Genomic DNA, 16,159 nt, shown 5'->3' with positions numbered 1-16,159 from the left:
TTATGATAATATATTTAGATTTTATCAAGTTTATTTGTTATTTATTTTTTATTATATAGTTAATTCCTTTATTTTAATTAAAAATAAATAATAAATAAACTTGATAAAATCAAAATATATTATTATAAATACTAGAAGTCATAACATTGTACTTAGTTGTGGTAACATTCAAGAATAATGCGTAAACCTCTGTAAATAATATTTTTAATCCTTCAACTCATATTTAAAGATACGTGTAACCCACTTAAGTGATTAATTTGAGACGGTTTTTAGTTCAGTGACCAACTTGATATATCGAGCCCACTCTGGTGACTCACTTGATTATTAACCCTTTTTTTTTTGTTAATTAATATATTTATTTTTAGCGAAAATGGTTTTGAGCATTATTCTGTATATCATGTTGTTGAACATGGTGGTGGGTGATGCACAGGGATTTTGAAGAAAACTTAAACATCCAAAGCCTCTTTTTGAGCATTTAAACTTTTCGAATATGTTCTAATTTTTGACATTTTAATTAATTTTAATCGTTAAAATGTGGATTTTAAGTTTTTTGCCCCCACTTGTTTTCATGTCCTGGACATCTATAATTTGAAAAAGACATTAGTTTTTTTTATTTTAATCAAACTTTTATAAATATCGTTACTGGTATCAAAAGATTTGATGAATTTATTATAATAGATTAATATTTTAAAAAGAATTTATTTGTTATTGTATTAAAGTTTTAATATGATGACCTGAGTATCAATTAATTAAATCAGTTATTCATTTTGTCACTAGATTTAGAAACAATTAGAATAGAATTGAATCACACATACTTTATTTGTGATAAGAAATTTGTTGTGCAAAATTTTTGTTTAACTAAAAAATATGTCTAACTAATATGGCAAATGCTGTCTCAGTGTTTTTAATTATTTTATGTTAAAAGATCGTATCTTTATATTATTATCAACTTATTTGGGTCTATTAATGCAAGTCATGTTTGTAAGGTTCTATCACAAATCCAATCTCAGTAAAGGTGTAATAGAATGCTACTGACTGTTGTTGTGTTGCATTAGTACAAATGAAACAAAATGCATTAGTAGAAATGGAACAAGAAAGAATAGTACAATTTGCAACAGAGAGCAGGATTTAACAGCTAAGCAAATTAATATAACAGTGATCTTACCTTGTGCATGTGGTTTAGTAATTCTTTTGCCTTGTAATTACTTCTTCTCTTTTATCTTTGCAGCAAGAAAGGTAGACTTGTGACTTTGCAGCAAGAAAGGTAGCTTAGATTCTTTTCTCCCTTTCATTAACCTCAGCTTATTCCAATTTCTATATCTACTTAACTCTCAGAACACCAATTCATCATCAACAACATTTTATTCCGCATTACTCACTGCGCATCATCTACTGTAAAACGGAGATATCAAACATTCAGTTACTTTCAGGATGGGAGTTCTTGGAGCATTAGCCAGACATCTGGATACACTTGTTGGGTACTTGGCTCACTTATGGCAATCATATGTTTAACGTTTGTTCGTCAGTTTTGTTAGCATTGCATGCAACTAACTGACACCTTTTGCTTTTTGTTTGACACACTTGCAGGCCTGGGATGATGCTTCTTTTTCCTCTGTAAGTGGCTTTACTAGAGGCTATGACACATAACTAAATAAACTAATCAAATTACGTAGAACTATTTATCTACAGGCATAATTCATATGATATGGTGTAATATTTTATATGTATATAGGTATGCATCAATGCGAGCAATAGAGAGTCCTTCGACACTTGATGATCAACAGTGGCTCACGTATTGGGTTTTGTATTCCTTGATAACCCTCTTCGAGCTCTCTTGCTGGAGAGTTCTTCAATGGTACATTAATTAACTAGTTAAATTACTCTTTAACAAACTTATAGCAAGAAAATTCCAGTAATTGTTTTCCATGTTGAAATGCAGGCTACCATTTTGGCCATACATGAAGCTAGTGTTTTGCATGTGGCTGGTGCTACCAATGTTCAATGGCGCGGCTTACATTTATGAGAATTTTGTAAGGAAGTACGTTAAAATTGGGGGCTATGTTAGCTCATCACATCCAGAAGGTCAGAGGAAAGTTCTGCAGATGATGAGCCTTGATGCAAGAAAGTCCGTTGAACGTTACATTGAGAAATATGGACCCGAGGCCTTTGATCGGGTTGTCAAAGCGGTATGTAAAAGTTATCATATCATGTGTGCTCTATGTATCCATGTGTGTCCATAGATATATGCAATTTCAAGTCTTTAGGTGTGACATCGTGCATGCTACAATGGTAATGATTCTTTATACCGTGTTGGTTGCAGGCTGAGAAAGAAGCAAAGAAGCACTGAGACGGACTATATTATGCGTATCTTGTGTACAGAAACATATATATGGATGGACTCTTTTTTCTACCATGTAATTCAAATCATCACTAAAAATTACAAAAACTTACAGTTTGTTCTGTGAATTTCGATAAAATGTATCCTGGAGCCTTGGACCAGTTGACAGAGCTATCCACCATGGTCTTCATGTTTATTAATGCAATGAAAATAAAATCTAGTGGATCCTGCAATTTTTCAAGAAATTAATAGTTATCTTATACAGTACTCAAATGCAAAACAAGTGATTAAATAACTGAATTTCTTTGAATTTGATTTAAGCGAGGTACAAGACAAAAACTAGCAATCTATAGCTGCTTCCTTTAATTTCTCAAGCAAAACCTTCAAAAAAGGATTTTGTGATTGCAGAAGGCCTATTGAAACATCATCATTAGCTCCAACCAGCGACTAGATTTGCATTGTGTTTGTTAGTATCTGGATAGGATGGGGGGAAACTCATATAGATATAATCATGCTACACTATGATGACATGTCTCTTCTCTTTAAAATAAGAAGTTCAAATAGCAATTGTATTTCTAGTAGAAGCAACTAGCAACAGAGAAGAAAGTTATCAGCCTAAGAAATGTGTTAATCAGAGGCGGAATCATGGAAGTGCTATCCACTGCCAAAACCTCGGAAATTTTGGAAACAGATGAAATTTATTGAATTTTTGAGCCCATGCTGATTTTGGTTAATTAGTGGAACTTTGTCTGTCTGAGTTCTGGTTGTTAGTGTTGTTAATCAAATATGGACTGGGAAACAGTTTCTGAAACACAACTGTTACATATCTTTCCTCTTATTGTATAAAACAAAGGAAAATTCGTGTGATAGATTCCTTAAACAGGGATGGATTACAGGATTTAGAATTGTGCTATTTGACTTGCAGAAAACGCAACAAAAAACTACATGCGTAGTCATGGCCTCCTTTTGCCGATAGCTTGAGCAATACTATCATTTACAGTTACACTTATATGTTTGCGCCTGAGGCTGATTGCATCTTAATTCTTCAGAATCAATCGTCAATATTAAACCATTTCATTTATATTTGGACAAATAAGGTTCCTGTTACTTGGACATGATCGATATGCTGTAGATAAGATAATGCTAAAATTCCAAGCAGAAATGCAGCGCTGCAAAGATCTTTCTGCAAGTCATAGTGGCAGAACATGTATCCAAAATAATAATTGATCAAATACAGTTAAATGAACAGAGAGAGCATTATTACAGTCTTCTATGTTCCATATTCACTGTCTGTTTAGTTCTGTAGTATGTAGTGTGTTATACTTGTGCTGCTGAAAGAAACATACTTTAAGTTCCATATATTAGTCTGAATCGCGCACCTAAGTATGGTTCAACCATTGTGACCTTTTCAAAAGGTTAAAGTTGGATAATCCAGTTAGATTCTGTCTCTTGACTTGTTCTATGCATAGCAAAGAGAATTTACATCAGAAAGTAGTTCTTTTTGGTGCATGCACATCTTTATACAGATACTAGCTTTTGCGCATCTGAGCTAGGTATGTTTTTTGCAGGTCAGCCAACTCTGTCGCCTTTATGCAAGACAAATGGAGATGAAATTAAGAGAACTCTCTACGCAAAATATATTAGGAAAAACATCAGAGTCTCCTATCTCACACACACAGTCTCATACAGATAAATAAACAAACATATAAACAACAGCAAAGAAAATTTGGTTGTCAAATGCACAATCACATTCCATCAAAATAAACAGATTAACAAGCCGGGGTTTCAAGCTTTATTAAGAAAGAAAATTCCAACTTGGTCTTCTTTTTCCTTGAAGTCCTCCATTCCCTCGAGGAATACTAGACTCTCCGAGTAAGCGCAGCAATGGAAAACACAGCTTAATTTTGCTTCCTTTCCTATACTCTTGATTGCATGAGTGTGGAGATTGACGCTGCATAGCTCCAGACCGGAACACAAAAATAAAATATCACCATTTTCAAAACATTGAAACAGATGTTGTCCCCAGGGGAATATAGATGGTTCTTTACCAATAACCGGTCCAATAGACATCTTACTCCAAACACTGCATCTCTCGTTGAAGACATATACATCAACCGGTTCAGTTAAGAATAATATCCAATCATAGACCATGACAGCAATAGAATCCCTGAAATTCATTAGAACACACCTCTTTTCTTGTTTTCTGTCAACTGAACCAACTTCAGGCAACATCCTAAAGATCTCGTTTCCTACATCAAACCAGATCACAGCGAGACGTGAAATATTTCCATTAGGTTGTCTATTCAGCCAATAAGGGGAACCACGGAAACTAACTTGCAGTGTCTCGGGAGGCACATAACCACGGAAAAGGAAGTTGGAGGGGGTGATCTTCTTCCAACACCGATGTTTGCACGAATAGATTTCACCTTCTAATGGTTGTTCTTCAATGGTAATAAAGTACATGACTTTAAAATCATTGGCAACGGAATCAAAACCAAATCCAAAACAGTCATCAATCAAGCCATCATGCTCTCTCTCCTCATATCGACTAGGGAGAGGTGGGATATAGGCCAAGCACTGTTTGGTAGCAGGATTCCATATCACAAATTGTATTCCTTCGAAATCACAGTGCCAATTATAAAAACACACTAAACCATGAACGGAGCCGATGATCCTAGTGGACCCTTGAAATAGAGAGTCATCATAAGTTTCTATAAACTTTTTCCTTTCAACACTCATAAGAATCAGAGAGTCCTTGTTGGAATTAAGATGAAGATGAGACTCGATGAAATCAGGGTTGTTCGAGATCAGCAAATTCCAGGATTTACACACTGATTTAAATATCATAAGTGATTTTACAGGAAGGCGAGTTAGCATCTCCCACTCAATAATTTCTGGCGGAAGGGACGATGAAATATAGCAACATCTTTTGATACCCATGTTTTCTAACGAAAAAAAGTGTGCATCTGATTACCACAATAGAAGTCTATTTATGTAGAGTAATAATTATAAAATCTTCTTTCAAAAAAAAATTATAAAATCTTAACAACTATTGAAGTTTTTTTTTTTTTTTTTGAAAAGGAGGTTTTTGTATTAAATCAAAGAGGAATCAATCCTTAACATCTCCAACACAGAAAATGGAGGAGACCTAAACAACTTTGAGCAATTCACCATACAAGGCTCCCGAGCTAACAAATGGGCAACCTTATTGGCCTGCTTATATTGAAGTTTTTAATAATAAAATCCTAATCAATATAGAACTTTACTCTAGTATAATAATAAATATAAAATACTAACCAATCAAAGTCTTCATAATTCTATAATGATTATAGTTATTAAATAATTCTATAATGATTGATTGTGTATGAAGATTTAAATTTATTATGATGATATGTGTCGATTCAGTGTTTTAGTTACATTATTTATTTTTGCTTAAGGTAGATTTTAGGGTTCCTCTGTTAGGTCCCTTGAATTTATTTAGGTTGATGAACAATATGTGATAGATTTTGAGTTTGTGTCCTGCGTGTTACATTTTACTAGAAATAGAGGTTTTTGGTTCAGTTATTTTTTAGTGCAGAAGTACTTTTGCCCTCACATAGTTAGACTAAAATTGATTCTCCAATTGTAAAATTGTCACAAACCTTTTCTTTCATAAGCAATTTAGAATTTATGTCTGCAACTAGTAGGAATAGGATATTACGTTTGACAGGAGAGCCAAATGATTTCAGAATTTATTTGTTTCCACACTTCATATTTGTGTGTGAAGTGTGAACTAATTTGTAGAGATATATTGTGGTGCTGTGGCCTCAGATTATTCAGAAAGCTAAGGAAGGGGGACTAGATATGATCGAGTCTTACGTTTTCTGGAATTATCACGACTCACGAGCCCGTCAAGGGAGAGGTATAACGTTTTGGCATTATTGTAGTTATTTTGGCTGTTTAATCTTGTATAACTAAAATAATTGGATAATGATTATACGAAAATAGTTTAAATTCTGAAGAAAGCATGTCTTCTGATAAACCCTGGAGAATCACCATATCTTTCCTCTTATTGTATAACTTGAATGTTGCAATTTTTATGTTGTCAAACAAAGTAAAAACCTGACCTGTATTTTTCTTGCCAATTCTTTTCCCCCTGTTTCTATGAAAAAGGTTTTCAATCTTTTGTAATTATGGTACATTTTGGCTTCATCCTGTCACTCAATGTTATGACCCCATGTCAATTATAGCTTCCAAACTCTCACACAAAATTCAAATGTTAATAAAATAAAATCGCAATTCTAAATCAGTTCCTAGCTGCTGTTTACTGCAACTTACCAATTTCAAACCTCACAATGCATTGTTCACTTGCACTCCCACTCCTCCTGCTCTTCATCTCATTTCTTTCCATATCTTCCACCAATCAACAACATCAAAAGAAAAATCTGCAGCCAAACAGCATGGATCCAGCTGAACTAGAGATTCTGTTCAAGATCATGGAAAGCATGTCTTCTGATAAACCCTGGAGAATCACCTATCCAAATCCTTGTAAGTCTGGCTCATCCTGGATGGGAATTGAATGCAAACCTGGGAATGACAGTCACCTTCATGTCACTAGACTTGACTTTGGATCACCACCAAATCCAAAATGCAAGATCAGATCCACATTTCCTTCACAAATATTTGATCTTCCGTATCTTCAAGCTGCTTTCTTCACCAAATGTTTCACTCATACCAAAACCATGCTCACCATCTCACAATTCAAGCTCTTCAAGTCAAAACTACAACAGCTCAGCTTGCGTTCTAATCTAGCCATAATTGGCCCAATTCCACCTCAAATATCATCCTTAAAGTCTCTTCAAATCCTAACATTGTCACAAAATCGCCTCACTGGGCCAATTCCAAAACAAATTTGTGAATTAACTTCTCTGGAGCATCTTGATTTGAGCTACAACTTCTTGTCTGGGATAATACCAAACCAGTTGGGCGGTCTGACAAACCTTGTAGTTCTTGATTTCAGCTATAATTCACTCACCAAACAGATACCGGACACAATTGGCAAACTGTCTATGCTTCAAAAGCTCGACTTGAGCTCAAACTTACTTGCAGGAAGCCTACCTAACAGCATTGAAAAGCTCATTTCCCTAGTTTTCTTGGCTTTGAGCAACAACAGATTAAAGGGAAATATGCCTAAAGGCTTAGCAAAGTTGCAAAATTTACAGTACTTCATTATGGATGATAATCCAATGTTTATACCACTATCGGAAGAGTTTGGTCAGTTACATAAACTACAAGAGCTTAGGCTTGCTAATTCTGGGTATTCTGGCACAATACCAGCAACCTTCTCACAGCTCTTAAATTTGAGCACTCTATCACTTCAAAACAACCGATTAACCGGCGACATACCGGTTAGTTTTGGCAATCTGTCTCATATATATCACTTGAATCTAAGTAGAAACTTTTTAGGTGGTCAGGTACCTTTTACATCAACTTTCCTTCAGAGGTTAGGGAAGAACTTGGATCTTAGTGGCAATCCAGGGTTGTGTATGAGTCCAGCTGAAGCATATGGTGTCAAGAGAATTGGAGTCAATATTTGTGGAAACAATAAAACCACTTCTTTGATCAAGCCATTGAAGCATTCTGAAGCTCCCTCACTTGGGTGCACCAAGTTATTCTTTCTTCTTAATGTGTTCTTTCTTTTGTATTTGCACTAAATAATTTTTTTTAAAATTTCAGATTCTACTTCTTGACTGTCTCTATGTATTTTACTTCACTTCTATTCCAGCATTTTCATCATTATATATGAGCTTATTATTTGATTCTTTTAAGTGCTTTCTAATAGGAGGGAGCAGCAAGCTGAGGTGTTGTCTTTGTCGATTATGGTAGGGGACTAGGTCTAGAGAATTTAACATCTGCACCTAAAAGGCTACAACTGGGGCAACATTTACACATGCACATTCAGCATCCTTCTTGTTCTTCCTATACTCCTATAATGTTCTAATACACAAATACAAGATAGGATGCCTGACAACTACAATTTCCATGTAATTTCGCATAGGTGCTGATATTAGTTTAGTTGTATACCAAGTGTTCAAGTGCATAGACGATAGAGGATTTAAATTTCTGTAACTGATCATCATAACAATAACGATTACTCGACTTTCATGACACAGTTGTACCATGAAAGCAATATTAAGTCGAAGTTCAAAACAATCATGCACTTAATTCAAAATTGCGAGATAAAATAGAATACTGTGGTACAACAGAGTACCTTGTGTTTGACAACCTCAACGGGGGCCAGGTGAGTGTTTGAAACAGCAGTTAGTGCATTAGAGTCAGAAAATGAATGGAAAGCAGTGGGAGTTTTGGTAGCTGAAAGTACTGCACCACATGAAGAAACAAGGTCTTCAGAAAATTGAAGACAAGGACACTTATTTCTTGAAGAGACTGAACCATTGGATCCCACATTTCAGACTCACATTCAATCACCCTTTCCACTTTACCTGAATAATTGAATATGTACCACTGTTATTTCACAGCACCTCTTTCAACTTTACCCCTCAATCCATTCATGCTTAGCTTTCAAGTTTTATTGCAGGTTTTTGTGTAGTATTTCGTATGGTATAGGCAGACATATAGGCCAGGGCCCGCTCATGTTAGCTAGCTAGAGACTAGAGTCCTGCAGATATATCACAAAACATTATGATTTATGCATCTACTGTATCTGCATTTTGCAAATCTTGCAATATATAGAATCATCATCATGTCTTCCAAATGTAAATGTGAAAATATTCAGTTTAGAAAGATTATGGGTGCATTTAAATAGTTGATGGGAATGAGTTGTACGAGAACGAGGGTATCAGAATGAGGCAAATGAAATGCGGATCTCAAGGGGTACTGGTTAACCGGACTCATTAAGTATGAATCAAAGGCCTCGTAGATTTTGGATGAAAACTTTCACAACAAATATCAAAGGACGTAATAAAAGAAGATGATTATGTCGGTTCTTGTTCAAGGTCGGTTGATTCTGAGGAAGAGCACACACTAAACAGGAAATCAGGAAGGACTAGGCATGCAATGACAAGATGAAATAAAGTTGCAGAGGCTCACGTGGGCAGGGGGACATGTCTCCACCTTGAACATCATCAAAGTGCTATAGCGACCAACGTGTAATTAAAGTTTTCAAATACCCTATTTCTGTTCAACTCTGCACTGCACATTTTAATTTTTGATCCAGAGAAAATTCTGCAATGGAACTGAGAAAAGTATCTATATATTTCAATTAGGCGGTAGTTGTTGCTTGCAAGTAAATTTCAAATAACTCTCAGATATGGATTATTTGCTCAATTCACAAGGCGTGTTCAACCGAAACTTCTGTCAAATTCTTTTTTGGGCTAATATCGCTGGCTGATTCAGGGGCCATTTCTTTACTTCTTAGTACAGCTGAATGAAATTTATCTTAACAAATAAGATCATTCATCTTAAAAAAAAAAAAAACAAACAAGATCATTCAGACTATTTAGTCATTTGAATCTTTAGAATTATTTATGAGAAGCCAATTGGTCATGTAGACTGGACTAGCGATTTAGAGTGGACAATCGACAGAGTCCATTCTCAACGACCCTTCATCCTATTTCAATATAAATGATTAAAATAAATAATAAATACAATCACAACGGATGATGAAGGATTTCTCGAAAAATTAAGGATTAGTAATCTTTTTTAGAAATCGAACGAATTCGGTCTTATGTAAATAAAGAGGATGGAAGTTTAGTGGGATCAGGACGACGAGGTCATGTTTTCATATTTGGATTCTTAGATTGTCTGGAGCCTTTCAACATGCCACGAATTTTGATGAGGTCCTAGAAAGCCCGGGTAAATTGAGAGAGGGTGAATATCAGAGTGGTGATGATATAGATGGTATTGGTGATGTCATTTAGTAGAGATTTTGTATGTTAGTTTTTGTTTTAGTTATTTGTATTTGGATAACACTTAACTAAAAGTAATAAATACATATTATATACAAAACAATTAGAGACTATGTAAAAAAAAGAACTCCAACGATCCAGATTCTTCAAGTTTTTACATTCTTGCGATGCTCCTGTAGCGCCTTCTTTGCATGACCACAATCGCAAGTCATAGTTGCACAACATCATTGTTTCTGGTAAAGAACTCTAAGGCCACTTTGTCACCATCTCTCAAGTTGTCTGCACTGCACAACTGATGCCACGAATCATCGTCGCAAGTAAAGTTAGTAAAGTTGTGAAAGTGTGTGTCTCTGTCAAGCCTTAGAATGGTTGGGACTCCGGCCTCGACATACACACGAATAGTGGGGATTGTTACTAGATTATCATTACAGCTTAAGAGTGGACTGATGGAAAAAAACTGAACTTATGGAGAATTGGTTGCTCGTTACATCACTTCTTTTCAGAGACACTTCAAGTGGCTTCCGGCACACTTCTTGAACTCTTAGGCAAGGTAGAGTAGGGTTTCCGAATTCAACATCCAGCAGATTTATATTCTAAAAGACAACGATAACAGAGGCACAAGGTTAAGGCAAGATATTCATACACACTTATATCACAACTGACTTCACAGGTATTCAATTGACAGACATGTATCTAGTATTCGAGCTAACACACTTATATCACAAATATTCAGTTTCGAGTAATTTCTAATACTCTCCCGGATCTTATACTAAATCGCAAATTCAATTACCTCATCATGTCCCCCTAAAGCAAGTTGAAACTCAAGCACTCTGTTAAACCCCAGCCCTGGGTTTGAGGTTCGCGTGCACTCTGTTAAACCCCGGCCCTGGGGTTGAGGTTCGCGTGCACTCTGTTAAACCCCAGCCCTGGGGTTGCCAGCCCTGGGGTTGAGGTTCGCGTTGCACGTGCATTGCCTGCCATGTCCACTTTGATTAGAATCTTGACATTCAGAATAAGTCATGTCCATTTTGATCAGAATCTTGACGATAAATAAGTCATGTATAGTTTGATCAGAATCTTAATACCAAAATGATAACATAAAAAACAAAATTTTGATATTCATATCATGATTTGTTTACCGTTGCACAATATTATCTATAATACTGATAGTTAGATGTTTTTCTCAAAATCTAATATTCTTCTTTACTCGGAAAAACTAGTACAATACTAGTTATTATACTTCTTTTTCACTTAAAAAGTTAGTGCAAAACTAATTATTTTTACAAAATTTTATTAAAATCAATTTAAATATATACATAATGCAAAAATATAAGATTAATAACAAAATTTTAAGAGGGTCAACTGACGCGTAGGATCCTAAGGAAAGGTAACTACATAAACTGTTGAATCAATTATCTTCGACAACAACATCATTGCATGGTTTATCTATCTATATTTTATATTAAATAATATTTTTGCAAGCATTTCTCCCCTCAAATTTTACTCTTTTCTCTCCTCCTTTTACTTAAATCATATTGATTTTTCCTTTTCCACATCTTTCTTTAAGCATAATTATTATTTTATTCTCTTCTCCTCTTGCCTTCGTATTCATTCTCTTTCTCCTATCTTACTCATATATTATTCAACTATTTTTTTTCTTCCCGATTTTAATCATATTTTTATTCTTCCCTCTTTAAGCATGACACCCATTTTCACTCTTATTACTCATTAATTTAATTACATTTTAATTATTATTTGTCCTATCTCATTTTCCTCACACTTTCTTAAATATTATTTTTAAATTATTATTGGATATCTATCATATTTTTTGTCATCAAATAGTAGTGCTAGATGAACTAATTATATATATATATATATATATATATAGGAGGAAGATCCTAAGAAAATTCAGCTTATCAAGAAAACCGAGAAACCCACTTAATCACCGTTCATCTTATAATCATAATATTTATTAAAATATCAATCAAATCCAATTTAAAAAGGATAATATAGTAATCTTCTACATACATTTAATGCATTCAATCAGTACATGTATTTAATGCATTCAATCAGTACATTTCCTTGTCCAAAAAGATTTGTCTAAGATTTTACTTCAATATTCACGCATAATCCATACTTCAAAAATCAGGCTCCCATATACGGATTTAAATATTAAGATATAAACATTATTTGACTGACATAAATAATAAGATATGCAATTAATTGATTTCCTTTTTTATATTATTCATATCTCATTAATCAGTAAGAACATTTAGTGTATATTCCATTCGAATTTCAAATTTCAAATTTTCAGAGATTCACCTTGAGAAATAGAAAAGCTTTAATAACATTATTTCAGTATTTATTTTTTATTTATGAATTTTTGACGTAGGTTGTTTCTTAAAGTGTTCCTTTAGATAATATTATAATTTTTGTATTAGTATTCTTTTATATTAATTGGTTTCAGATTCTTCAAAATAATAATTATTAAAAATATTATTAGAGTCAAAATAATATCATACGGTAAATAGTTTATACAAGAAAAATATCAAATTTTAAAAGAATCTTGGTGCCACAAATATTTAATAATAATAATAATAATAATAATAATAATAATAAATATCTTAGAGAATCTTTAGATATTTATTATTTAAGATCTTATTCTAAAGAACCTTTAGATAAGATATTTACATAGTTATTGTCATGCGTAAGAAATTACTCAGCGGAATCCGAGCAAATATTTTCTCATTTAACTAGAGGAGAGGTATTCAAGTTTTATTAATATAACATATATGATAAATGTCATTTAAATGTAATTGGATTCCTTTAAGTGTTTATATTCATAATAATAAAATATAACCTTTAGATAAGATATTTACATAGTTATTGTCATGCTTAAGAAATTACTCGGCGGAATCCGAGCAAATATTTTTTCATATAACTAGAGAAGAGGTATTTAAGTTTTATTAATATAACATATATGATAAATGTCATTTAAATGTAATTGGATTCCTTTAAGTGTTTATATTCATAGTAGTAAAATATAACCAGATTCCAGTTAGTGTTTTTATGCATATTTTTATGCAGATTATTTGATGAAATATTATATTTAAAAATTAAAGCCTTTAACTCATACAATTCTATTAATTGTTTTTTCTGAAAATAAATATAAAAAATTTTAAACTTAATAGTCTTAATACTCATTGATATGAATTATATTTTTCATATGCAAGAAATCACTCAGTGGAATCCAATCAAGTTTTCTCTTATTTAACTAGAGGAGAGGCATTTATTTTATTAATATAACGTATATGATAAATGTCGTTCAGATGTAATAGGATTCTTTTAGGTGTTTATATTCATAATAATAAAATATAACACGATTCCATTAAGTGTTTTGATGCATATTTTTATGCAGATTGATGAAATATTATATTTAAACAATAAAGTCTTTCACTCATATTGTTCTATTAATTGTTTTTCTAAAAATAAATATCGAAAATTTTAAACTTAATAGTCTTAATACTAATTGATATGAATTATATTCTTCCCATGCAAGAAATCACTCAGTGGAATCCGATCAAGTTTTCTCTTATTTAACTAGAAGAGAGACATTTCTTTCATTATTATAACGTATATGATAAATGTCATTCAAATGTAATTGGATTCTTTTATGTGTTTATATTCATATTAATAAGATATAACTAGATTCCATTAAGTGTTTTGATGCATATATTTATGCAGATTCTTTTGATGAAATATTATATTTAAACATTAAAGTCTTTCATTCATATTGTTCTATTAATTGTTTTTCTGAAAATAAATTTAAAAAATTTTCAATTTAATAGTCTTAATATCATTGATATGAATTATATTCTTCACATGCAAGAAATCACTCGGTGGAATCCGATCAAGTTTCTCTTATTTAACTAGAGGAGAGGCATTTCCTTTAATAATATAACGTATATGATAAATGTCATTCAAATGTAATTGGATTCTTTTATGTGTTTATATTCATATTAATAAAACATAACCAGATTCCATTAAATGTTTTGATGCATATTTTTATGTTCTTTTGATGAAATATTATATTTAAAAATAAAAGTGTTTCACTCATATTGTTCTATTACTTGTTTTTCTTAAAATACATATAAAAAATTTTAAACTTAATAGTCTTGATACTCATTGATATGAATTATATTTTTCACATGCAAGAAATCACTCAGTGGAATCCGATCAAGTTTTCTCTTATTTAACTAGAGGTGAGGAATTTTTTTTATTAATATAACGTATATGATAAATGTCATTCAAATGTAATTGGATTCTTTTATGTGTTTATAGTCGTATTAATAAAATATAACCAGATTCCATTAGGTGTTTTGAAGCATATTTTTATGTAGATTCTTTTGATGAAATATATATTTCAGAATTAAAGTTTTTCACTCATATCGTTCTATTAATTATATTTCTTGAAATATATATTCAATAATTTATACTTAACAGAGTAAAAATTAAGATTCTTTAATACATTCATTTAAAAAGTTTTTATATTAGAGATTCCACAAAGTGTTGTTTTAATATCGAATTATTTGAGAATTTATTATTTAAAAAATTGAGATTTTTCGAAATGGTCACGTTAATATAAGTCTACTTGACGAATAATAAAAAATTTTAATGATCACTTTTTATAGCTTTATCAACTATTTTGAAAAATAATCGAAATGTTTATTTTATAGCTTTAATCGTAAGTTTTAGGTTTGTTGTTGTGTCTCTCATAAAATCTTTAATAGATTTGATGAATTATCATGATGAATCGGTTATAAAATCTGTGATTGTGATATAATAAAAGATTATTTGATTGGCAGGTTAAAAAGTAGGAAATACCAAAATTAAAAGATATGTAAATATCTTCAAGAAGATTCTTTCCGAGATTGACCCTGTTCATATTAAATTTGCATATATTTTGATTGAACTTTTAAAAGGTAATAAATATATTGCATACGATTAATCAACGACATCTAATGAGTTTCCTCGGGTTTCTTGGTAGTTAGGTTTTCTCTGGAACCTCACTCATATATATATATATATATATATATATATATATATATATATATATATAGACAGAACACCCTTGAAAGAAGAACACTTTGGAATCGAACATAGAATCTCATCTAAAACTTGAATTAAATTCTAACTTTAAGCTAATTAACCATTTATTATGAATAATAATAGTATCTAGCATGTTTAACAACAATTATGGATTAAAAATAACATGATTCTATGTGATATTAATCATGTAAAGAATATATACATGATTCTATTCTGGATTCTGTTTTGGATTCTGTTATGGATTCTATAATATTTCATATTAATAATTTGGATAGATTTGGATGTTAGATTTTATATATTAAGTTTAGTTAGTGCTTAACTATGTAATTATAATCATAACAAATCATTTTTTATGAAAGAAAAAGTGTTATGATGGTGTTCTGTGTTGTTCTTTTTCTAAAGTGTTCTGTGTGGAGTGCAACCCTATATATATATATATATATATATATATATATATATATATATATATATATATATATATATATATATATAGGGTTGCACTCTAGAAAGAACAGTTTAAATACAGAACACAAGAGAACATCCATCATCACCGTTGATTTTTGAACGCACCTGATTAAAAGATTTAAAAGCTACGGCTATACATACACATCTACATACATATGTACATGGCAACCCCGGACCTTATAACTCCATTACTGTCATTCAACGAAGCTCGTTTTTGAAGATTTCAAGCTCATAATCGAAGAATCGAAGTATAAATCAAAGGATCGAAACAAAAATCAAATCTTCAAAGCATAAATTGAAGAATCAAAGCTAATTGCCGAATTGATTAAGGTAATACTTT

The 16,159-nt window shown here is 31.9% G+C and overlaps 3 protein-coding genes across 4 annotated transcripts; 2 read left to right on the top strand and 1 right to left on the bottom strand.

Moving 5' to 3' along the window:
- The first annotated feature begins 1,340 nt into the window (after window positions 1–1,340).
- LOC108211227 (HVA22-like protein f) lies at window positions 1,341–2,466 on the top strand. Its single transcript, XM_017382766.2, has 5 exons — window positions 1,341–1,478; window positions 1,588–1,614; window positions 1,733–1,855; window positions 1,940–2,186; window positions 2,321–2,466. Exons 1-5 carry the CDS (start codon window positions 1,432–1,434, stop codon window positions 2,345–2,347), a joined length of 471 nt encoding a protein of 156 aa, XP_017238255.1. The 5' UTR covers window positions 1,341–1,431; the 3' UTR covers window positions 2,348–2,466.
- LOC108211226 (F-box/kelch-repeat protein At3g06240-like) lies at window positions 2,430–9,537 on the bottom strand. 2 transcript variants are annotated; one of them, XR_010290637.1, is made up of 2 exons: window positions 8,589–9,537; window positions 2,430–2,565 (listed from the first exon to the last, which is right to left on the bottom strand). XR_010290637.1 is itself a non-coding variant. In XM_017382765.2 (2 exons), the coding sequence occupies exon 2, from the start codon at window positions 5,075–5,077 to the stop codon at window positions 4,124–4,126; it is 954 nt and encodes a 317-aa protein (XP_017238254.1). In that variant the 5' UTR covers window positions 5,078–5,169; window positions 8,589–9,537; the 3' UTR covers window positions 3,952–4,123. The 2 variants fall into 2 exon arrangements, 1 of the variants encoding a protein (XP_017238254.1); XM_017382765.2 differs by lacking the exon at window positions 2,430–2,565 and adding an exon at window positions 3,952–5,169.
- On the top strand, window positions 6,673–8,139 carry LOC108211225 (receptor like protein 29). Its single transcript, XM_064090928.1, has one exon. It carries the CDS (start codon window positions 6,673–6,675, stop codon window positions 8,029–8,031), a length of 1,359 nt encoding a protein of 452 aa, XP_063946998.1. The 3' UTR covers window positions 8,032–8,139.
- Window positions 9,538–16,159: the final 6,622 nt, after the last annotated feature.

This window comes from Daucus carota, chromosome 3, assembly GCF_001625215.2.
Source record: "Daucus carota subsp. sativus chromosome 3, DH1 v3.0, whole genome shotgun sequence".
Lineage (NCBI taxonomy): Eukaryota > Viridiplantae > Streptophyta > Magnoliopsida > Apiales > Apiaceae > Daucus > Daucus carota.
The sequence above is the reverse complement of the archived record's forward strand: the minus strand, read 5'-3'. Positions and strand labels throughout refer to the sequence as shown.

What these genes read in the sequence shown, in the direction of transcription:
- LOC108211227 (XM_017382766.2), top strand. Translation starts at nt 1,432, where the DNA reads ATGGGAGTTCTTGGAGCATTAGCCAGACATCTGGATACACTTGTTGG. An exon ending in CATCTGGATACACTTGTTGG is followed by an intron (nt 1,479 to 1,587) that starts GTACTTGGCTCA and finishes ACACACTTGCAG; the next exon opens with GCCTGGGATGATGCTTCTTT. An exon ending in TTGATCGGGTTGTCAAAGCG is followed by an intron (nt 2,187 to 2,320) that starts GTATGTAAAAGT and finishes TGTTGGTTGCAG; the next exon opens with GCTGAGAAAGAAGCAAAGAA.
- LOC108211226 (XM_017382765.2), bottom strand. Translation starts at nt 5,077, where the DNA reads ATGAGTGTTGAAAGGAAAAAGTTTATAGAAACTTATGATGACTCTCTA.
- LOC108211225 (XM_064090928.1), top strand. Translation starts at nt 6,673, where the DNA reads ATGCATTGTTCACTTGCACTCCCACTCCTCCTGCTCTTCATCTCATTT.